The 23,593-nt window shown below is 39.0% G+C and overlaps 2 protein-coding genes across 3 annotated transcripts; one reads left to right on the top strand and one right to left on the bottom strand.

Moving 5' to 3' along the window:
• Positions 1-2,045: 2,045 nt before the first annotated feature.
• hif1an (hypoxia inducible factor 1 subunit alpha inhibitor) lies at positions 2,046-15,289 on the top strand. The gene is made up of 8 exons (XM_031735216.2): positions 2,046-2,451; positions 6,321-6,571; positions 7,523-7,671; positions 7,758-7,903; positions 10,597-10,703; positions 12,580-12,643; positions 12,728-12,838; positions 13,156-15,289. The coding sequence occupies exons 1-8, from the start codon at positions 2,272-2,274 to the stop codon at positions 13,210-13,212; spliced, it is 1,065 nt and encodes a 354-aa protein (XP_031591076.1). The 5' UTR covers positions 2,046-2,271; the 3' UTR covers positions 13,213-15,289.
• A 39-nt stretch (positions 15,290-15,328) lies between these two features.
• Positions 15,329-19,937, bottom strand: cuedc2 (CUE domain containing 2). Of its 2 annotated transcripts, none has more exons than XM_031735229.2 (9): positions 19,814-19,937; positions 19,004-19,089; positions 18,774-18,917; positions 18,578-18,639; positions 18,348-18,478; positions 18,063-18,230; positions 17,913-17,977; positions 17,768-17,828; positions 15,329-17,685 (listed from the first exon to the last, which is right to left on the bottom strand). In XM_031735229.2, exons 2-9 carry the CDS (start codon positions 19,075-19,077, stop codon positions 17,539-17,541), a joined length of 852 nt encoding a protein of 283 aa, XP_031591089.1. In that variant the 5' UTR covers positions 19,078-19,089; positions 19,814-19,937; the 3' UTR covers positions 15,329-17,538. The 2 variants fall into 2 exon arrangements, with proteins under 2 accessions (XP_031591089.1, XP_031591090.1); XM_031735230.2 differs by lacking the exon at positions 19,814-19,937 and adding an exon at positions 19,254-19,739.
• Positions 19,938-23,593: the final 3,656 nt, after the last annotated feature.

The raw sequence follows: 23,593 nt of genomic DNA, 5'->3' as shown, positions 1-23,593 counted from the left end.
TAGTTTTGTTACTTTTTCTTGCATATTTTATATAAAAGCTACGTTTAGTTGCTCCCTTATTCACACGGGGGTCACCACAGCAGATAGAGCCACATATTTGCTTTTGCAGGATCTGTGCCTCCTCCCACGGGTGAACCAGGGATCTTTGGCTTCACAAACAAATGTGCATACTACTACACAATGAAGCCGCTGCCATACATGTATTTTTTTTCTGGTCCTAATTTATTGTATTTCATGTATTTAATGGGTGTGATTGTTGTTGTTTTATATCATTTTATGATTAGTGTGACATTAAATAACCTGCCAGTAAATGTCATTCTGTCCCTAAAGTAAGTGTTTGTGTTTCTCTACATTATTTTCAGGATGTCTCGTCATATTAAGACAGGTTTCACTCCCCTATAACCTGCATATATCTCTCACTTTTGTGACTTGTTTGAAAGTATTCTATTAGTACTGTGTTGTGTGTAAACTGGCTGTTTTACTACAAAATCAGGTGTTTCCAGGATTTTTCAAATGGGGTGGGGATGGGGGCTATTAGTAATTTGAATTATGATATAATGTTTGAAACACAAAATACGTAATGAACGTAATGAATTAATAAAATATAGTGTGGTTACTACACTAAATATGTTGGACAGGGTATTAAACAAATTACACATGAAAGGAGAATAGAAGACAGTGGACCAAACCACTGTGAGGTAGGTGAGGGGGGAGTCTGTCTTTTAAAACTTGCAAATATTATTATTTAACATTACATAGTTACACATTCACTGGACATTTTGTTAGGTACCCTTTTTAACTGCTTATTAATGCAAACGTCTACTCAGTCAATCACATGGCAACAACTCAGTGGATTTAGGCGTGTAGATATGGCCAAGCTAACCTGCTGAAGTCAATCTATGCATCAAAATGGGAAAGAAAAACAATTTGAGTGACTTTGAACATGGCGATATTTGGAAGGTAGAGCCAACATTTGGCATAAACAGCTTGAAAGCATGGATCCATGGCCTTATAAAAACAGTTCAAGCTGTTTTTGGTGGTGTAATGGTGTGAGGGACATATTTCGGTACACTTTGGGCTCCTTAGTACTACCTCTCATTTAAAGACCACACACCACACCACCTTTATGAGCAGTGTGTACCTATCGTATGATGGCTGCTATCAGCAGGATCATGTGCCATGCCTTAAATCTGAAATCACCTCAAACTGGTTTCTTGAGCACAACAATGAGTTCACTGTACTCAAATGGCCTCCATAGTCACTAGATCTCAATCCAATAGAGCACCTCTGGGATGCAGTGGAGTGGGAGATTTGCACCATGGATGTGCAGTCTACAGATCTGCAGCAACTCTGTGATGTTATTATGCCTATATTGGGCATGATAGTAACTGACTGAATGTATGGCATGAAAAATTAAGGGGGTTCTGAAGGCAAAAGAGGGTCCAATCCAGTACTAGTAGGGTGTATCTAATAAATTGGGTGGTGGAGATACATTTACACTGATTGAGGGATATGGTACTTTAACTATGGGGGTCAATGCCAACTTATCCCCGCCATTAGCCCTGCCCCGTATAGATATTTGATGTCCATTATATTAAACTATTCTAATTAAAAGTCCTGTTAGAATTACACTACTGTTTCCTGTAATGAAAACCATGTAATATTGCATTTATGCAATAACATTTTGCATAACAGAGGAATAAAGTGAAGCACTTAAATAAAATATTCATATTACATGTAGGCTGAGCTCTAATTATCACATATTTTTTCAGAAGTAACAGCATTATGTTAAAAAAAGTCGTCCAGCTTGTATCTGCACATTAGATGATATAAGTGTGACTTTTAACCTATCACTGATGAGCTCGTTGCCTTTTTGCGATCGACTTTCTGCACAACTGTGAAAAAAGTAAATGCGACTGCTCCCCCTTGTGGTGAAAGGAAATAGATGCAATAGTAGCATTTAGTCAGTCACAACGCTAGGAGTCGCTGTCCGATATTCTGAGCATCACATTATCAGACCAGAGTATATATGAGTTGGTGTCGTTTGTTTTCTAGCTGTCAACAAACAGTTGCACGGAGCGGAGGTGTATGCTCTCTGTAGGACTGCGCACATTTCCTTGTACTGATTAATAATTGTGAATGGAAAGGCTTGTGAGAGAGTGCCGTTGCTGACTGTGTAGCCTAGCGGGATATCGTTAGCAGCGAAAACCGGCGTATGGTTGTTTAATTCAGGGGAAGACTGAGGCGGCTAATCAGCGCTTGTCGACGACCATGGCAGCGGCGACCGTGGTGGAGGCTGACCCGGCGACGAGCGAAGGTGGTGCCGCTTTCTCTGGCGTCCAGAGCCGGGGTTGGGATGAATCCCAGCTCCGAAAGTATTCTTTCCCCACCAAGTCCATTCCCAGGCTGTCTCACACGGACCCGAGAGCAGAAATGCTAATAAACAATGAGGTAAAATTGCTAAGTTAGCTTACGGGAACTTCTAAGATTGGCTGAAATTGCACTCCGTGTTTTTACAGAAACCAAAAAAGTAACCCTGCAGCACAAACATTTTAGTAACAGCTTCATCTAAGAAAATTCAGTCTTCAGGTTATCTACCAATGCGGTGACAGTGAAAGTGAAAGATCGCGAACAATCTTAGAGTTTTGTTCAGTGTCCAAGGACACATCCTGGACAGATTTAGCCTTATTTTATCACAACACTACATCAGCTCAGTGTGATCAACATAAATATATATGTTGCATTTAAATTTAGTACAGAGACTTTAATTTTCAAGCCCAAATCCTCAGAGTTCCAGCTTGCCATGTAAGGATTTGACACTGTAAATGGGTTTTCGTGACAGCACATTACACCAAAAGCAAGAGGTTTTCTTTTTCTTCCACATTTGGAGGCAAACGTATTAAAATAAGCAGACCCAGTATTTGTGCTTTGCGACTTTGCTTGCAGAGCTGTTTGGGGTGACCATCATTGTGGTCTATACGCAGAAGTGTTTATAAGAATCAGCGTTTCTGTGGTGTCTGATCTGATATAGGTTTTTCCCCTCCCCAGCTTCTTGATGAAACAGCTGTAGGTTTATTTCCAACCATAACAAATGGAAGTGAAATGCATGCTCCATCTGCTTAAGGTTGAGGCTGTAATAACTTCTACCTTGAGCAGGAAAACAATATCGTAATACGTCCACTGTCTTTCATTGCTATTCTTTGTTTAATTTAGCTGGAGCCTTTTACCAAGAGGCCTCTCTAGACAATAGGTAGCCGTTACAGGAGTTTACTGATGGGCCAGTGACTAATCATGTATAGGTGCATGGCCTGCAAAGAAGGGAATGGCTTCTATACAGGCCATTGCATTTAAAAAGAAGTGACAACTAAGTCACACTCCATAGAAAGCTCTAATCACGTCAGTGTTGTCTCACAAAAGTTTAATGTGGAATATAGAGCTAGAAAGGTACTGTTAACCATATTAACTTTCCTCATTTAAGATATGGTATGCATTATGAAACTTTATGGAGTATGTGTATGTGCCCAACTATAGTCCAAAAGCATATTGCAAAATGGAACATTAATAGAGCTGAGCCTTTCTCTGTTTGTAATCATAATTGGTTTGCACAGAAATAGACATGTGTCATCTTACTAATACTTCTCCAAATAAACCAGCTTCCCGCTCTGCTTTTTGTTATTATTCTGCACACTAATCCATGACAGTTTTCAGCTCTTGAGACATGTTTATCTAAGAATAGTAACAGAACATGGATAGTAATATTGTCAAGCTTACTCACGTCTCACACTTCATTTTGATTACCATATATAGCACAAGGGAAGTGAAAATTTCTTACACATTTTCACCCCTTTTCTTACACATTGTGTTCTTCCAACTTCCCCAAAACTGGTGCAGTTATCTGTATTTGAGTTTCAAGATCTCTACTGTGCAAATTGTGCAACAGTTTAAAAAAATGTAACATGTATGATGGTGTACAATATTTAGCAAAGGCAGGTTAGGTGGGTAAATGCACTTAGAGATAATCAAATAAGTATAATTGCCCCCCGTTTATTCATTATCATAGGCACCTTTTACACTGGAATTTGTTTATTTTGTCTTAGCATATTGGAGAGACTGCTTTTAACAGCTGCAGCTGCAAGCCATTCTGATTCAACCATTACTGCATGAGTAAAAAAAAAAAAAAAAGACACACTGACGGGTATGTGTAATGTAGATGACAGGTTGTGCTAGGCGTGACCTCTGTAGCTACCAAACACGGCTTCAAATGTGACATGTCAATTGTGTCGCCTTATTAGCTGTTTAATGTTAACGAAAACATCCATATTAAAACTACCCGGCGACCTCAGACTCTCTTTCCCAGCAGTATTAAGGCAGAGTGGACATTATGAGATATATTTAACTATTTTAAAACGACGCACATAAGGCGCAGGCGTAAAAACAACAAAAAAAGAAGATGTATTTGAAGTAAATGTCAGTTTTCCCCTTACTTGCTCCCCACCTGCCATCTTAATTTAAACACAGACCAAAACTAAAGTGTCTATATTTCAAAACGTTACAGTCAGTTGACGGCGTCGAGGTTTTACAGCATCATTTCAATCCTTTGCCACCGAAAAGTCCCCCAGTTGTCCGGTGAAAGTGAAACCGAGAGCCAGTGCAGTGCACACCGTACCAGACACGCGGGCGGCGGGGGCGCGCGCAGCGGTGTACGTTCAGTTAGTCACGTAGGCCTCGTAGCTCAGAGTGTGCTGCCATATACTCCCCGTGCAGCCCGCTGCGAGCGTGGATATTCAAATGGCATTCAGAGCAGATATTAAACAAATAGTTTGGGAGATTTCATGAACAAAAATGCGACAAAATCAACATATTGATACACGCAGCAACAGTTAACGTTTATTTTTTATGTTTAATTTTTCTTATTTATTTATTTATTTATTTATTTATTTATTTATTTATTTATTTATTTATTTTTACTTAAAAGCTTGAAAAGTCGCCCTTAAAAGACACTTCAGTCTTTTTGTATTCCTCTTAATTTATGCAGCATAGTTATGTGCTGGTCATAAAGGTGAGAAATGTAAAGTAAAACTTTACATTTTTATCCTACCATTGTACACTCACCGGCCATTATATTAGGTATACCATTACACCCTGCCAGTACCGGCTTGAATTCCTAATGGCAAAAAGAACACTGTAATCAAAGATTTACACTTATTAGTGTATAATTAGATATTCCAACAGATTGATGCATTTTTAAAAACCTAGAATTAGTCCATGAAAAACACACAGGGCATCTTCAATACAGTAGTTGTTTCACCTGATCTTTTTTTTTTTTTGTATGTGGCTAGAGAATGGCCACATACACCTTATAAGTTATTGTTAATTTAAAGAACATAAATAGCTGTTTCAAAGTATATATAACTATTTAACATTTTTACATGTATATTTTCATTGTCTCTGTTTTCCCTCTCTTCCACCGATCCTCTTCCTTCTCACCTCACGTTTCATCTCCTGAACTGAAGTCAGGACTTTGAAATATGAAAAAAATGCCAAACATGCTTATTTATTCTCAATATTGCAGCAGTTACTTATTGTTGGCAGGTTAGACATACGATCTTCCCGTCTCCAGACAACTGACAACAAGCCAGCTAAACAACAGCAACAGGAGGTTATAAGCTAACATTAGCCCAGCTAATGGTAAGGTCAAGTGTCCTAAAATCACACTTAACCTCTGATAAACAGTTTTTTGCATTCTCACAGAATTTATTTGCTAAGCATCAGAGTCCAGCAATGGTAGATCCACTTTAAGGAAAGTTTTCTAGCATCAATTAACAGTGGCAAAAACAGCAGTACTTAATGACGTGGAAGTTAAGGATATCCTCAACAACTCACCTGTCATTGGTGAGTTGTTGTCTTTTTCCTCCTATCAGACTGAAGTATTCTGACCTGTCTTTATAAACCATGCCATGTTCAAAGTCACCTACATCACCTTTCTTTCACATTCTGATGCTCGGTTTGAACAGCAGGTCATCTTGACAATGCCTGCATGACTAAATGCATTGCTGCCATTTGATAGGCTAATTAGATATGTGTGCTAATGAGCAGTTGAACAGGTGCATCCAAAATAGCAGCTGAGTGTATTATTTTTTTATTTTTATGTAGACTATGAAAAGATAGTTCCAAAAATGACAAAGGCAACAGCACTCTTAAAATACTGAGTGCACTTGTTCTTAAAGTAAACACATGGATTAAAATAGCGTAAAATAAAGTTTGTTTTTTCTGTTGTGTTGAAATGTTTTTCTTTTTTTTTTTTTTTTTTTTTTTTTCAGGAACCGGTGGTTTTGACAGATACAAATCTCGTGTACCCAGCTCTCAAATGGGATATCGCATACCTCAAGGACAACATTGGAAACGGAGACTTCTCTGTTTACATTTCAGAAAACCACAAATTCCTTTACTACGATGAGAAAAAAATGTGCAACTTTGAGAACTTTGTCCCGAAGTCTCGGCGAATGGAAATGAAGTTTAACGAATTTGTGGATCAAATGCACGAAACGGAGGAAAGGGGAGGAGATGAAAGGTAGGATGAAATGATATTTTAGTTGAAGTGGTGTATTTGTTACATAGGAGTATAGACAGGGGTGCACATAGGTGGTCCGCAGGTGCACATGCGCTGTCAAAATAAAAGACGCGCACCAGATAAGAAGTTGCAACGCGCGTTTGCGTACATATAAAAAGGCGCTGTTTTTGTCCGCTAGAGTGGGATTTTCACGGCATATTCTGCACCACATCTCTGTGTGTGTTTGAAGCCAGCTCACCTCCTGCAACCACTTTTCCAAGAATACGCGCTTCTTTTGTGGTTCGGACTCCTTCTGACATTTCTTTGGAGGTGGAGGAACACCAAAGTAATTGCTTAAAGGAGCTTGCTTCTTCGACATCTTTAAGAGTTCTAAACAAATGTCTGTCCTCCAGAAAATCTTATGTACGCAAACGCGCGTTGCAACTTCTTATCTGGTGCGCGTCTTTTATTTTGACAGCGCATGCGCACCTGCGGACCACTTATGTGCACCCCTGAGTATAGAAATATGGTGCATGAGGGCCTCATTGAATGTCAGGGACAAGATGTGTTTGTGCTGCAGGTGTACTTAACAGGGAGGGGTTTTTTCACTCGCAGTGTAATGCAGCAGAGGAAAGCGGTGGCCATGACTAAGCATTTCCACCAGAGAACCATGGGAGAAGCTTATTCCTGTGACCTGACTTGGCCTGGCAGCACACACACAGACAGATCATTTACTAAAGAGAGCTCACTGTTTGACTTGCCGACACTCAAAGCGGCTTTTACCTATTTGGATTTAAACTAGCCACCTCCTTAAATGCTAAATTTCTCTTTGTGGTGTAAAGGAGATGTAGTCAGCTGAAACAGGAGCTGGTAAACAAGTTGTCATTGTACACTATAATGCCAATGTATTTTCTACCACTTTTGTCTCAGGCTCATACATTTTGCATGTGCCCTTTTCTCGTGCATTTCAAGGGTATATCTGCAGCAGACGCTGAACGACACAGTAGGAAAGAAGATCGTTGTTGACTTTCTTGGTTTCAACTGGAACTGGATCAACAAGCAGCAAGCCAAGAGAAGCTGGGGACAGCTGACATCCAACCTCCTGCTCATAGGCATGGAGGGTGAGGCTCTGGCAGCAGAAAGAAAATAAGTTCTAAGTTATTTTTGTCATCCCTGCGTTACGTTTTCTGTTAATCTGTCACTGCAGGCAATGTGACGCCAGCGCATTATGACGAGCAGCAGAATTTCTTTGCACAGATTAAAGGCCATAAGAGATGCATCCTCTTCCCTCCAGACCAGTTTGAATGTCTCTATCCATACCCTGTTCATCACCCCTGTGACAGACAGAGCCAAGTAAGTTATATTGTAGGTGCAGAAGTTTGGTCAAATGATTAAAGAAGCGCTTTTCTTCTCCCCTGGAGTACTCAAAGCGCTCTATACAACACACTGCATTCACCCTTACACAGTTATCTATAATTTCTAACTGTCATTCATACACATTCATACTCCGATGGATGCATAGGAGAGGAGGTCGGGGTTAGTATCTTGCCCAAGGATATTTGGCATGCAAACTAGGGGAGCCAGGGATCGAACCACCAACCTTCCAATCAGCAGTTGACATGCTCTACCTCCTGAGCTACAGCCACCCCGAAAGTTGCTAAATTTCTTTAAACTTTCAGCAAGATGACACTGTTAATTCCATTTTTTAATTTTTTTTTTACAGTTTTAAAATAACAAAAAAAAGGGAAAGGATCAGTCTCTGCTTAATGACACCCTCTTTGCCAAAGCCATACATATGTTTTTTTTTTTTCTCTCCCTACTGAGAGTCTCAATTCTTGTTTGGCACGTTTTCACCAATTCATCCTGCAAGATGTGTAGTTGTGTTATTCTCTTGTATGGGTCTTGTATGCTCTTCTCCTTTGAGGTTTATAAATATATTGTTGATGTTCACTTTAAGGGCCTGAGGGCTGTGGTGCAACCTGTATTTTGTGTCCCTTGCTGTTATGGTGTTATGGATTTTAAACTATCATTATGTGCTTCCAGGAGTTGGGATTTACATAAATGCGTTCTTTCCAGTTAAATGTTCCCATACTACTAGCTGCAGCACAAACCCGAAGCGCGTTTGAGCTGCCCCGTTCAGGAGGGGTGTGCACGTTATTAAATCCTGTCTCCTTTTTCTTTACTCTAAATAAAAGGCAGGCTGCGTATTGGTGTCAGTTTTATTTCAACAATATCAGTTCAGATTTACAAATTGTGTCAGGCTTGCTTAGATGTTACTTTGCAAACTTGCAGAGGTGTTGCTGCACAGTAAGACGGTGCACCACCACTCCAGAGACTCTTAAAATGTTCCCAGTCTTTTGCAGATCATCAGTGGCAATCCGACATGCAATTTTCTTGCTCTTGCTCTTCCAGACTTGCCCTGCGGCATTTGTGTGAACTCCTTATTTGCATTACAAATTTGAAGAAACTGTTACCTTTGCTTATCCTTTAGGCTATCATCTTTTTATTTTCACAGTGCCAGTATGTGTTTTCTGTTAGAGATGAAATGATGGGTTGAAAGGTGACGTTTGCCCGACATTGTATACTTACACCTGTTTGACATGCACAACACACAGAAAGCTTCACGTTTGATCTCCGGTCCAAAGCCAGCTCCATCCTGCAAAAAGGCTTTGGTCCATGCTCACGTGCAGATGCCTACGCTGTGTCCATGTACGCTGCCTGGCTGAAAAGAAGAAAGGGGGAGAAGAAAAAAGGCACACAGTCTAATAGTTCATTGGACTAATTTTAGCTTTGATGACAGCATGCGTTCATTGTGGCATTGTTTCTATAAACTTATGCAGTGTCACAGCATTTATTTCCATCCGGAGTTGCATTCATGTTTTGCTAAGCTCTTGTGTTGACGATGGGGGAGTTGGACCACTGCCTAATGTCTTCTCCAGCACATCCTAGAGATTCTTTGTGGGGTTAAGGTCTCGACTCGGGTGGCCAGTCCATGTGTGAAAATGTCTCATGCTCCCTGAACCACTCTTTCACAATTTGAGCCCAATTAATCTTGGCAGTGTCATCTTGGAAGCTCAGGGAAAAAAAAGCCTTTGATTAAAAAACCTGGTCATTCAGTTTATACACCTCACTTTTTAAATTGTAATTTTCTTAAACCTCAACCTGACCAACCAAAGCAACCCCAGATCATAATGCTTTCTCTATAAAACTTAAAACTACTTTTTTTTAACCACATTTCTAACTCAAAGATGATTGTTTAGTTGTTAAGTGATTTTCTTTGCTTGATTCAGGAGAATAACTTGACCCTTCAGAAACAGAATATTATCTTTGCCACAACCACAGGATGTGTCTTGCTGCAGAGTTGTTTTAGAGATGAGAAGCCGCTCACTGCGTCAGCTAGGCTTAAATAATCTCTTGCTAGCTGAAACACATTAACCACTGTAGTATTTATTTAATTGAAGGCTCTTAACTATTTGCTTAGTTAAATGAAGGCAGTGACTTCTTTTGGCCAGGCAGTGTTTATACACAGTTAAATATAAAAGTAAAAAGACAAAAATAATAATGCTGATTTAGTGGAATTTAGAAAACTGGATAAGGTTTAAGTAATATTTTTATTTTTTAATTGGGATCCTCTGGCCTTCCTTAGTGATGATTATAAAGAAGCCTTAGCTCCGTTGCATTAAGGGTTAGGGTTCTATTTCATTTGCACTTTGTTCCTTTCCTTTTTTATACTGTAAAAACTGCAAAATACAAAAATAATACAACAGTGTTGCATAATATATTGAAAAGAATATTTCATTTTTAACTTTCTAATATAATTATTTGCAGTCACATTTTGATGAGTACTGACCAAACATTTGTTTGCTCTATGTAGCAATACTCCCAAATTTGATTCCATGGACTTCATTAATGTGATAACATTAGATTTGTTCCATTAATTTACCTTAATAACTTTAATCTGTTTCTTTTAAATGTGTTTTATATTTCATGAAGACAGATGAATAATATGTTCCTGTTTCTTATATAATTTATTTATTCATTTATAGGTTGATTTTGATAACCCAGACTATGAGAAGTTTCCAAATTTTAAAAATGTTGTTGGCTATGAGGCTGTCGTGGGCCCCGGAGACGTGCTCTACATCCCAATGTACTGGTAAGAATAACTTCTCTATGATCTTTCTTATCGAGCTTATGTGTGCAAACACTTCTTGGAAGTCCTGTCAGCTGTTGTGTTTTCATGCTCTCTGCATGGCTTTGTTTTATTTAAGCACTTAGCAGGCTGTTGGAGGATTATCCATCAGTCGTTTGGTTTAGGTTGGCCTCATTAATTAGCCCAGAAAAAGCAAGCGTGACATTAATGTATCATGTGATGGAGTTCTCTGAGTCGCACTTTCACATCCATGTGAGGAGGAAGTGTGCGTTGTATTCCGCCTCTGTCATTTAAGAGGTTTTAAAACATGATCTTTTCCTTTTTTATTGTAAAAGTAGTGTCTTGTGTCACTTTATCACTCAGTACATGTCTGCTCATCGCATTATGTCTTGCCATTTTAGCTAATGTAGCCAAAGCACAAATAAGCTTGTGCCATGGCGAGGAGTCAGTTGTCTGTCCATCTGTCCACGATTCACAATCCACTACTCCGCCTTGAGCATTGGTCAGATTTTGGTGAAATTAGTGCACAGTGATCAAACCCTTTGGTCCCCTTTTTTAAGAGTATTTTTCCATTTTCCCATCATAAACTTCACACGCACTCCTTAGTTTAACCAAATTCTTGCTCCCGATGTATTGAACATTTTTTAGTTTAAACCATTTAGCAAGGTCGTTAACATGAGAGTCTCCGTGTTGACGAGTGATGTAATGACTTGCTGTACGTGTTGCATAGAATTTGATTTCCTTCAGATCAGGGGTGTTAAAAATCATTTTACGTCATGTGTCACATATAGCTCAGCTTCATCTTAAATGAGGCGGACCAGTAAAGATCATATATAAAGAAATACACCTCAAAATTGTTACTTTCAGTGTGAAGAAGGTTACCTACATATTTAATGCCAAATGCGTCTTAAGAAAAGTACAATTTCATCAATATATCTGTTTGTCAACATAATAAGGAAATGCTGCTGTAGTAAATCAAATGAACCGGTCAGCAGGGCTTGTACTGTAAAGAAATGAATTTACTTTGTAAAATGATAAAAAAAACCCCCAAATCTTATTGTAAATGTTTTTAAAATTAATACTAACAATTAAAAAAAATCTAATTCTCTTGCAGTTGGTGTTTATCTGTTGAGCTACTTGGTGCATGACAGATTATAGCTTATTACAGGTTAGGTCTTTGTTGGTGTAAAGACTAAAACTAATGAAAATGCAGTTAAAGGCTCAAAAGTTTTGGCCAACCTCCTTTGAAATACCAGATTTTCCAAAAGTATCCTGTGGGCTGGATTGGATCTTTTGGTGGGTTGCCTCTGGCCCACATGTCGTACGCTGGAAACCCCTCCTGTACGTGGAAATGATTATGATCTTACTGGTCTTGATCATGGAGGACGTGATCATTAGGAAGGCAGTGTTGGGGCCTTGTGGCCATCATTATGCTAACATCAGTAATATGGTCAAGGCTATGAAATGCTGATGCTTTATTTTTGTCCTTTTTATGGCCATAACTGACAATGGAGTCAAAATCCTGCTTAACTCAATCACTTTTTATTTGGTGGTAAAGGAGATGAATTTGTCGTGGATATGACTGTTTACGTGAATCCTTGACTTCTCGGTGGACTTTAATCCTCATTAGTTCGTGCAGCACAGACAACCAATGACAAGAAGACATAACACTTACTTTGTGTATTTCACACATTACAAGAACCTTTGAATTGTGATACTGGGGTACTACACCATTGACATTCTGGTTTATTTTCACTTACTTAGACTGCTTGTATTTTCTTACTTGCATTTAAATTGCTGGGGTTAAGAGATCGGCAATTTTGCTCTAAGACATTCAGCTCACTGGATTTAGTTGATTGTATTTTTCTTCTGTCTTCAGGTGGCATCACATTGAATCGCTGCTGAATGGTGGAGTAACAATCACTGTAAACTTCTGGTACAAAGTATGTATCGTTACTTTAATATCTGTGGTATGATTGCCACAACATGTCTGTTCATGATTGCTCAGCTATGTCATGTACTTCCAGGGTGCCCCCACACCTAAGAGGATAGAATACCCTCTGCGGGCTCATCAGAAAGTAGCCATCATGAGGAATATTGAAAAGATGCTGGGAGAAGCACTCGGAGATCCACAAGAGGTAAAAAAAAGAAAAGAGCAGTTTCTAAAGTACTGTCACCAGTGTACATGATTGCACAAAATGTCACACATGAATGTCACATTGCCTGATTCTAGAACATCAAATAAGATCCACATTTAGGTCACCTGTTACATGAAATCCCTGGGGCATGCTGACCCTTCCAGCAACCCAGTTACTGTGAATATTTATGGCTTACCTGATTTAGTACAGAGGAAAGATATATATGCAGTTCAGGACAATGCAGTGAGCATAACAGTGTAGTAAGAGTATGTGATGTAGCTTATCCTAAACATAAATCCCTTTTTCTTTTACTGTAGGTCGGACCTTTGCTGAAAACAATGATCAAGGGGCGATACGACCAGGATCTTAGTTAGACCCCTACCTTTAAAAACTGCTGACTAGACTGCTTCAGAAACTGTGCATGTGAAGCTGACACTGCTGTGTGTGTAATGCGGTCTTTGGAGCTACGCATCACTGCATGGCAATAAGCGGCCATCATGAAAACGTTGTGCTTCAGTCTTCGAGTGCCATTGTCATTGGAAAAATACAAAGTAACAGAAGAAACATCGATCAAACATTCATGTTCTCGTTTTCTTTTGTCTAATTTGGCTGAAGTTTGTACCGATCTGTCAGTGTTGTCTCAGTTTTACAATTCAAGCTGTTGATTGTCTGAGATTGGTACCTTTAGAGAAGCATCGTTATTTTAACCACTAATGAAAGAATCAGAGGGGTATTATATGTACAGTGCACATCAGGATATTTGTCATATACATGGAGTAACACAGTTTTGGCTTGACTAGTAAATTTCATTTCATTATGTTGTAATAATCATAATCTTCATTGCAATGCAAATACAGCTTTACAGCTGAGGATTTTGGGAATATTTAAATGCATTTTCTCTATGCCTACTTATGACTTGCTTCGGAAAGTGATCAGCAAGACTTCTTGTTTAAAAAAAGAAAAGAAAAAAAGACATAGGCACAGATGTTAATGCAGTACAGTAATATTCAAAAAGTGTTTTTTTTTTTAATTGTTTTTTTTGTGGGGGGGTCATATATTCAGCTGAAGGAATATGTCACATTCTTTTTAGCAGTGTGTGTGTTATAAACTGCTCTTTGAGTTTGTACTTCAAGGACTTTCTTTGGGATGGGCTACTCTGCACACCAGTATCAGGAGAAGTGGGTACTTGAAATAAGCTGATCAGTGCAGATTTAGTTGCAACATTTAAGAAAGAAAATATGAAATTTGTGGAAACTTCTTAGAATAATTACACATCATGTTGTCTTGGGTCAAAGGGTGTAAAACTGGTTTAAAATAACTCATAGAAACATGTTAAAATGCTATTAGTTGTGGAATGTAGCTCAGTATCAACCATTTCAGTGCAACAAAGCACCACCTAGTGGTTAGGTTTGCATTTGCTTTACAAGCTTGATATGGACTATGACGCTACAGTACACTTAATCAGAATGTTATATTACATGCATCTAATTTGAAATTATATGATTCTGCAATGTATACAAACATCTAATTCCTGGTGAAAATGCTGTACTTGCATCTGTAGATGAGAAAAATGCATTTCTACTTTCACACAAACAGGTTTTTAAGATCTTGAAGCGAGAGCGACTTGAAAGATGGCTGTCATAGAAGTTTAAGCTGCTCTCTCGAGTTGTTATTAATATGTACATTAAATAAAAGGGACGCCATTTGGTACACGCTGTGCGGCCACAGTATTAAAAGCGAGCACAGTGGGGTACAGTGGCTTGTGCACGTCAACGTAGCATCCACATGAATGCTACAGTAGGAGCATGGTTTCTCAGAACACCATAACAGTTTGATTAACTTAAATATCAGTGGTTTATATGTTGTGCCTGACTGGTGTCCTGTGCGGTGCCAAACCAACCAGTAGATGGTATCTTCATAATGTAACTGAGTAAATCGGTGAGATGAAGCCTTGAAATGGAAATATACATAAATATTGACAATATTTTTTTTCCTTTCTTTCTGATCAAGGTTCAGCCTTTAAACTGCTGATAGTAATCATTTGTTCTTCTCACAAATTGTACAGTGATCAAACGTTGAGTACTAATTGCTCTGTAAAAATAAGACTGATGTTTTGCTAGGGTAATTAATTACTGTGCGTGCCTTGTCTTAAATGGGCAGGGTATTCAATGTCACAAGATTTTTTTTTTTTGTAATTTTCCAATTTTATAGTAAAAATGCTTATTGTCACTCTGGAATTAAGCTGCTTTAAAGGTGAGAATGACTTTATTTGCAGAGATAGAGGTAACGTTTTTTTTTTTCTTCCCTTTTTTATTGATGGATGCCTGTGTGGTTTTTTTCTTTTTTTAAATGTCATCTTGTTCTTCTGATTAAAGTTTGTTTGTTCTTCTTCTTCAAAGTTGACTGATTACTGAAAGCTGTGAAATTAAATAATAAACTTAAGGTGCTAAATTTGAATATTTATGTACATGAATAAATAGACAACTCATATGGTAGTCTACAAAATTAGTATTTACTATAAATTGTGCGTCAGCAGTTTCTCAGAGCGAGGAAAGCTGTTTCTGTTGTCACTAAAACAGCTTCAGGGGATCCATTCCATGCTCTACAGTAACACCATCATACAGTATTTAAAGATAACATTGCTGCTGATAAGCACCAGTAACAACACATCTTTCCAACACCCAGCTGTTACACTACACCGAGGGGAAAACTATATACCATCCATTTAGAACAAATGCTTATAGCTGGTCCAAATGGACGCAGAAAGAAACACAAAGCGTATATCTAAAAGAAAACCCCATTTATCCTAATCTACAACTAACAAGAAATCAGAATCCAATCAGAGAAAAAACACATCCACAATCACATGCGAAGCAAACCTCACAGAACACAAATGAGATGAGAGGCGCTGTGACAAGAAAACCACTTCGGTAATATGTAAACGGACCCTGAAAGCACATGATCTTCTATTATCACAAATACATGATTGGAGAATTTGCAAATCTAAACATCTCTATCAAAAATAAAGGTAATCCTGTTGGAATGAACTTTAAAATGAAGTCATCCAGCAGCATTTTTCACTTTGCATTAGGGGTGTGAAAGAAAGCACACACACAACTTTGTAATGTTAGAAAGTAGAGTGCTGCAATTGTTTGAACGTGTCTTGAAAAATGAATTTATATAGTATACGGACGTGTTTTCAGCTGGGTAAGGCCTGTGACGTGTACGTTCTCCTTTATTAGGGATGAGCTGTGAATCCGTAGGTTGTCAAATCTCACTTCTGTCAGACTTCAGATCGAGTTATTGTAATGCACTTTCTTCCCCTCTGGTTTTAAATTCAGTACTTAAACAGCTAGGCTGCAGAGTTAAAGACGCCAAGATTTTCACTGGGAGTAACCAAGATGGACAGAATTAGAAATGAGTACATCAGAGGAACAGCTCAGGTTTAGCTTTCTGGAGACAAAGAGGCAAAGCTGAGATGGTTTGAACATGTGCAGAGGAGGTGATGAAGATGGAGCTGCCAGGCAGGAGAAAGAGAGTAAGACCTGAGGAGATTCAACAATGTAGGGAGATGCAGGGGGTGATAGTCTGCTGTGGCAAAACAACCAAAATAGTGTAAATCTTTGCATATTAAAACATCCTTTTTTTGCCCTAAGACGTGCGTCAGAAAGTGGTTCAAGTAAACATACAGGACTTCCTCTTATGGACTTAAACCGATTTAAAATTCAAGGCCTGAACAAACATATCTGCAGCACTCCTACTGGCTACAATACACAGTTAGGTCCATAATTTGTTGGACAAAGACACAATTTTTGTAGTTTTGTGTGTATACACCACAACTGAAAGACCATAGAAGACAACTAAAGGTCACAATGGCAATTATTTACATGGGTAAGACAAGCAACTTCATAAGCATATCCTCCATTTTCACAAACTGCAATTAAGAGATGCCTTCATCAATTTAAATACAGCAAGTTTAAAACAAGTTGTAAACCACTGATTACACAAGAACAAGAAGGACTTGACTTTACCAATAAACATCTAAGAGTAATGTTTAAAATCATCACGATTATCTTATTCAAAATCCACTGTGGTGGAGTACAGAGGCAAAAGTCCAACAACAATGTCCTTGTCCAACAAACTCTGGACCTAACTTTAAACTAAATGAAATTGGCCTCTTTGAATCAATATGTACATAAAACAGCTGATAATTCTAATGTCAAGAAGAAACTTTACAGCACCACTAAAACTTAGTTACAGAAATCAATATAGGTTCATTCACAATGTCAGTACAGCTTAAAAAGAAAAATGCATAAAAAACAATAATAAAAAAAATTAAACAAACACAACCTCAATACTGTCAGTGCAACATCAGACCTGCTGAGATGGCCAAAAGTAGATAGGTTAGGCTGTTACACACACACACACACAAGAACGCAAGTCACAACATCCTGACTGAAATATCTGACAAAAAAAAGATCCTTCAATATAAAACTGAAACACCGTAATCCAACGTTTTAACCAAGGCATGTAAAGGTAACGTTTTTTGTCTTTTTCAAAAGAAGCTTCTGACAACACTGCAGATGTCAGCTTTTAATTGGGAAAAAAAACCAAACAAAAATTAGGCTAAATGAAATTAATAAATAAAAATAGTGTAAACAATACTGTCATTAGCTGCTCTTTCAGAACTGTGCTCGTCATCAATGGAATCTGTACTTTCGCGCTGGCTTGAGGTTGACGTATGTCTTCTTCATGTCCTCTGTCTCGTCCTTCTTCACGAGCTGATACCGTTCTCCTTTTGTGGTTACCACCTGGTTACCGTGGTACCGAACTAGCTTCTTTGGAGCCTGTCACAACAGAGTGCAGCTGGATTTAGAGGCATGAAACAGATTTGATGTGAAAAAAATAGAAGTATAAGGGGAAGCTTACATCTTTGGGAACGACAGGACGGTGTGTTTTCTTATCTTCCTCCCTGTCCACCAGCATGTACCTAGTATGATTAAGCACAGTCATAAACTCAAGAAACAAATAAATGAGGAAAGTTCTGCTGAGTCACACTAGCACTCTTACTCACTTCTCAAGGATGCTCTCTTTAAGTTTCTGGTCTGCCAGTGAGGAAATACTCTTGCCCTGGTTTACCTGAGACAAGAGGATCCCATCAAAGACTGCTAAGGAAGGTAGGAGGAACACAAAGCCAACGTTTCTGTGTGTATCAGAGACTCACATTAAGAGGTGTGGGACTGAGTTGAACATCCCCTTCTATGATAAGACGCACAGCTTCCTCCATGTCTCCTTTGGCAATAGACAGGGCGCTACGAGCCTCAGTCAGACTACACTTGGGAAACATCTCTAGTAAGTGCTGCTCCTGGGCATCCCACTCAGACACTGGTGGCTAACACAGACACGTGAATATTTGTTAATGGATGTAACAATATCTACAGTAGGACAAAAAGACAAATGCAAATATGTAAAAAAAACATAATGTGCTGATGTCAGGTGAATCGATAACCTTGGCAGTGGCTCCCTCTGTCTGTGATTTAAGGCACTGCGTTTCTCTTCTTGGTGGCTCACTGGGCAGGCTGGTGAGCTTCAATGAGATCTCTTCTGTCCTTGCCTTAGGGATACCATTTTCTTCACGAGCTAAATAAAAAGGAACAAATAAATTAACATGGTAGTAGAATAGTAGAAGTATCAGAATCACACTTTTAGAAACGCTAAGCAAATGAACATGTTTGGCACCTGAGGTCCGAGCAGTAGCTAGTTTTGAAGCCAGACTGAACATCATTTCACAGACTTTGACACTGCAGAATAAAAAAAATTAAAAAAAAAACTGTTATAAAAAAAAAATAAAAAAATAAAGATAACATTAAAACACATAGTACAGTTGTTATGTGGTTTTCTTAACCCATCCAGAGAAAGGAGAAAGTCTGTTTACCTGTCAATTTCTGCAAAGCCAGGTATGTAAGCTTCTAGCATCTCTGCAAAGTCCTCCACATCAAAGTTCTCCTCAACACTCTGCTGGGAACCAAGATCCTCCAGGACCCCAGTGATGTAAGACAACAGGACATCATCCAGTGTGCTGCATGGCACGGTAGGAAAGGAAGTTACTTCCAAAGCCATAAAAAAATGATTTTTCAGGCTTAAATGAGGCTGGGGGCTGCTTACCTGAGATCTGCATCAGGTATGTAAGTCTGAATAAATTCGTGCAGCGCACTGTGGATAATTTTGTGGAGGTCCATTACTTTCTCCTGCTGTGGGGTAGAATACGCACAGAGTCAAAGTGCTGGACGACCACGTCAGTACTGAGCAGCGGCAAATGCAGACCCTTAAATAACCCAACAGCTGTCACCATGCACCAGGTTTGGTACACAGTCAGCTCATGCTGAAATAAACACGTTACAAAACCAGTTCTTACAAAAGCTTGAGATCCAACGTCTCTAGCAGGCAGCGATGACTTTTACGCTGGACAGATCTCAAATATGGCGAGCTGTGATGCAACCATAATATTGCAAACTTTGAGGAAAGACTTGCCATTGCAATTAGGCAGATTTATTCAGATAGTAAAGCAACAGCTTATCTATGCAGCTAACAACGCTTTAGCACAACACACACACACACACACAACTATACAATGACCCCTCTCGTGCTTTGCAGCACAGCATTAGCACTGCAGCTGTTACTTATCCGCTAATGGTTAATTACTAGCATCACGGCTAAGCTATCATAAGCTATACGATATTGTGTGTTGTTATTCACATATATACCACTCGTATTTTCTCAACATCACCAGTGTCTCTTGATCCACAAGGCTAACCCTCATCTGGGCATCTCGTTAGAGAAATAACTGCAGAAAACTAGCGCTAGCAAAGTGGCTTATCGTTAGCTAACAACAACTACAAGCAAGCTAACAGTCAACGCTGAATGCCTAAACGAATGCTGTTACATAAGAGCGGGTTTATAGCGAAGAAAACTTACTGTGAGAGAAATTATGGAGACATGAAGCTAAAAGTTTTCTCCAGATATATATGGGGAAGACAGGTCAGTACAGGGATTTCTAACCGTGACAACCGCAAACCCGCACGGCACGATTCAAAACATTATCACGTCACTTCCTCTAAATTTTTTTTTTTAATGTTTAATCCTTAATAATGTTCGTTATATTTAATTGAAATAAAAATGAAATCTAATGCAATTCAGACTGTTTCTTTTGAATCTGCATTGTCAAGCTTAAAAACACAGACAAAAAACAAAACAACCAAGAGACCATGGCAGAATAATATTTTATTTAATATATATGTTTTTTAAATATTCATATATTCAAGCAACTATCCTGCTCCCACTTAAAATAAAAAGTTACTGTGAGAAAATATTACTACAAATAACAAAGAACTGCACTCACTGCAGCAACAAGGGACTGAAAATATTCCTAAGAAATTTTGGTCCATATTGAAATTATATCATCACACCGTTCTTGCAGATTTCTCAGCTGCATATTCATAATGAGAATCTTTTATTCCACTACATCCCAAAGTTGCTCTGTTACACTGAAATCTGGTCACTGGAGGCCATTTGAGTATACTAAACTCATTGCTATGTTCAAGAATCTAGTTTGACGAACAAAACAAAATCCAGTTTGAGATGATTTCAGCTTTGTGACGTGGTGGGTTATCCTGGTTATCCAGTGTACCCATTTTATGATGGACGGTAGATAGTAAGTAGATAACTAATGGCGGAAATGCAAAAACATCAGTGTAAGACTTTCTCAGAGCTATTAGTGCTAGTACCTACCAGTTCAAGGTCATTGTTACCGTTTTTAAAATGTCACATTTTTTTCTCAGTGGGTGAAATAAGTATTCAATCAATCAATCAGTCAATGAATGAATGAATGAATGAATCAGTCAGTCACAGATACTTCTTAGACACCAACCTCTCCACCACAATGGGCAAAACCAAAGAGCTGTCAAAGTTAAGCTGGAATGAGTTACAAGACCATCAGCAAGAACTAGTGACAACTGTTGGTGACCCTCAGTCTGATGCTCCATACAAGATCTTGGTTTATGAGGTGAGGAGGATCATGAGAAAGTTGGTGGATCAGTCCAAAACTATACAGGGAGTGCAGAATTATTAGGCAAGTTGTATTTTTGAGGAATAATTTTATTATTGAACAACAACCATGTTCTCAATGAACCCAAAAAACTCATTAATATCAAAGCTGAATGTTTTGGAAGTAGTTTTTAGTTTGTTTTAGTTTTAGCTATTTTAGGGGATATCTGTGTGTGCAGGTGACTATTACTGTGCATAATTATTAGGCAACTTAACAAAAACAAATATATACCCATTTCAATTATTTATTTTTACCAGTGAAACCAATATAACATCTCCACATTCACAAATATACATTTCTGACATTCAAAAACAAAACAAAAACAAATCAGCGACCAATATAGCCACGTTTCTTTGCAAGGACACTCAAAAGCCTGCCATCCATGGATTCTGTCAGTGTTTTGATCTGTTCACCATCAACATTGCGTGCAGCAGCAACCACAGCCTCCCAGACACTGTTCAGAGAGGTGTACTGTTTTCCTCCTTGTAAATCTCACATTTGATGATGGACCACAGGTTCTCAATGGGGTTCAGATCAGGTGAACAAGGAGGCCATGTCATTAGTTTTTCTTCTTTTATACCCTTTCTTGCCAGCCACGCTGTGGAGTACTTGGACGCGTGTGATGGAGCATTGTCCTGCATGAAAATCATGTTTTTCTTGAAGGATGCAGACTTCTTCCTGTACCACTGCTTGAAGAAGGTGTCTTCCAGAAACTGGCAGTAGGACTGGGAGTTGAGCTTGACTCCATCCTCAACCCGAAAAGGCCCCACAAGCTCATCTTTGATGATACCAGCCCAAACCAGTACTCCACCTCCACCTTGCTGGCGCCTGAGTCGGACTGGAGCTCTCTGCCCTTTACCAATCCAGCCACGGGCCCATCCATCTGGCCCATCAAGACTCACTCTCATTTCATCAGTCCATAAAACCTTAGAAAAATCAGTCTTGAGATATTTCTTGGCCCAGTCTTGACGTTTCAGCTTGTGTGTCTTGTTCAGTGGTGGTCGTCTTTCAGCCTTTCTTACCTTGGCCATGTCTCTGAGTATTGCACACCTTGTGCTTTTGGGCACTCCAGTGATGTTGCAGCTCTGAAATATGGCCAAACTGGTGGCAAGTGGCATCTTGGCAGCTGCACGCTTGACTTTTCTCAGTTCATGGGCAGTTATTTTGCGCCTTGGTTTTCCACACGCTTCTTGCGACCCTGTTGACTATTTTGAATGAAACGCTTGATTGTTCGATGATCACGCTTCAGAAGCTTTGCAATTTTAAGACTGCTGCATCCCTCTGCAAGATATCTCACTATTTTTGACTTTTCTGAGCCTGTCAAGTCCTTCTTTTGACCCATTTTGCCAAAGGAAAGGAAGTTGCCTAATAATTATGCACACCTGATATAGGGTGTTGATGTCATTAGACCACACCCCTTCTCATTACAGAGATGCACATCACCTAATATGCTTAATTGGTAGTAGGCTTTCGAGCCTATACAGCTTGGAGTAAGACAACATGCATGAAGAGGATGATGTGGACAAAATACTCACTTGCCTAATAATTCTGCACTCCCTGTATGTATGAGTTGGTAAATGATCTGCAGGCAGTCAGGACCACAGTCAGTGAGAACACCATTGGTAACACACAATGACTGTAGAAAACAAAAATGAGCTCTTTAGCATCAACTCTACCCACCCTGTTTGGACAAAGAAAAATGCTATATGACCCAAAGAACACCATCTCCACAGTCGTTATGGAAACGTTATGTTGTTGTTTCTTCTACTAAGGGTACATGTTACTTCACTGCACAGAGGGGCCTATAGACAGAGCCACGTACCGTAAAATCATAGAGGAGAACCTCCTTCTCTAAGCTGTGGATGGGTCTTCCAGCATGACAGTGGCCCAAAACATACTTTCAAGGCAACAAAGATGTGGGTAAAAAGGAATCACACCAAGGTCATGGATTGACCTAGCCAGTGACATGCAAATCAATTTATAACTTTTATGTAACATGTTGTCTTCAGGATTTTTGGCTGATATTCTGTCCATCTCCATTAAAATGCAACCATAAAAATTAGAGATTCATTTTCTTGCGAGCGAGCAAACTTACAAATTCAGCACGAGATCAAATAATTATTTCCCCCAAAGTATTTTCAGGCTGTCATCACATATTTTTCTCTTAGAAAATACATTTTATCTTCCACTGCGAACCTGAGATTTACAGTTCATTTGTCTTATTGATACATGTGTAGATTTCTTTTTTTAAATTCCTGACTCAGTGTCTGAATGTTGGTCTATTTACCAGCCTATGTTAGGGTGGTAAACAGTCTACTCTCACTTTGACATTATCTTATATCTTTTGCCAGATCCATACATAGTTGATGATCAAGGTGTTATCTGAGGCAACATCAATGATGTCATTAGAGCCTGCTCTCAGTTACCTCCGCCTGTGTTGGTATTATAGCAGATATGTACCTGTAAATCATTAATGCTCATTCAATTGTCTCCTTGCTCCTTTGGCAGTATCTCTTGCCGGCTGTAGTATTTCATCGGGAAATATGGTACACACCACTGATAAAACAAGCAAGAACAATTCTCGACTTGGCTGAACTCTGTTTCAACTCTGAGCTCATGGCTAGACAGGTGGGGCTGAGGTATCAGAGGAG

This window comes from Oreochromis aureus, linkage group 13, assembly GCF_013358895.1.
Source record: "Oreochromis aureus strain Israel breed Guangdong linkage group 13, ZZ_aureus, whole genome shotgun sequence".
NCBI lineage: Eukaryota > Metazoa > Chordata > Actinopteri > Cichliformes > Cichlidae > Oreochromis > Oreochromis aureus.
This window is presented reverse-complemented; position numbering and strand designations above follow the sequence as displayed.

Excerpts from the sequence above, each read along its gene's own strand:
- hif1an (XM_031735216.2), top strand. The coding sequence starts at position 2,272 with ATGGCAGCGGCGACCGTGGTGGAGGCTGACCCGGCGACGAGCGAAGGT. Across the intron at positions 7,672-7,757 it reads CCTGCTCATAGGCATGGAGG|GCAATGTGACGCCAGCGCAT; the intron begins GTGAGGCTCTGG and ends CTGTCACTGCAG. Across the intron at positions 10,704-12,579 it reads CTCTACATCCCAATGTACTG|GTGGCATCACATTGAATCGC; the intron begins GTAAGAATAACT and ends TTCTGTCTTCAG.
- cuedc2 (XM_031735229.2), bottom strand. The coding sequence starts at position 19,077 with ATGGACCTCCACAAAATTATCCACAGTGCGCTGCACGAATTTATTCAG. Across the intron at positions 18,479-18,577 it reads AGCTACTGCTCGGACCTCAG|CTCGTGAAGAAAATGGTATC; the intron begins GTGCCAAACATG and ends CTTTTTATTTAG. Across the intron at positions 17,686-17,767 it reads GTCCTGTCGTTCCCAAAGAT|GCTCCAAAGAAGCTAGTTCG; the intron begins GTAAGCTTCCCC and ends CTGTTGTGACAG.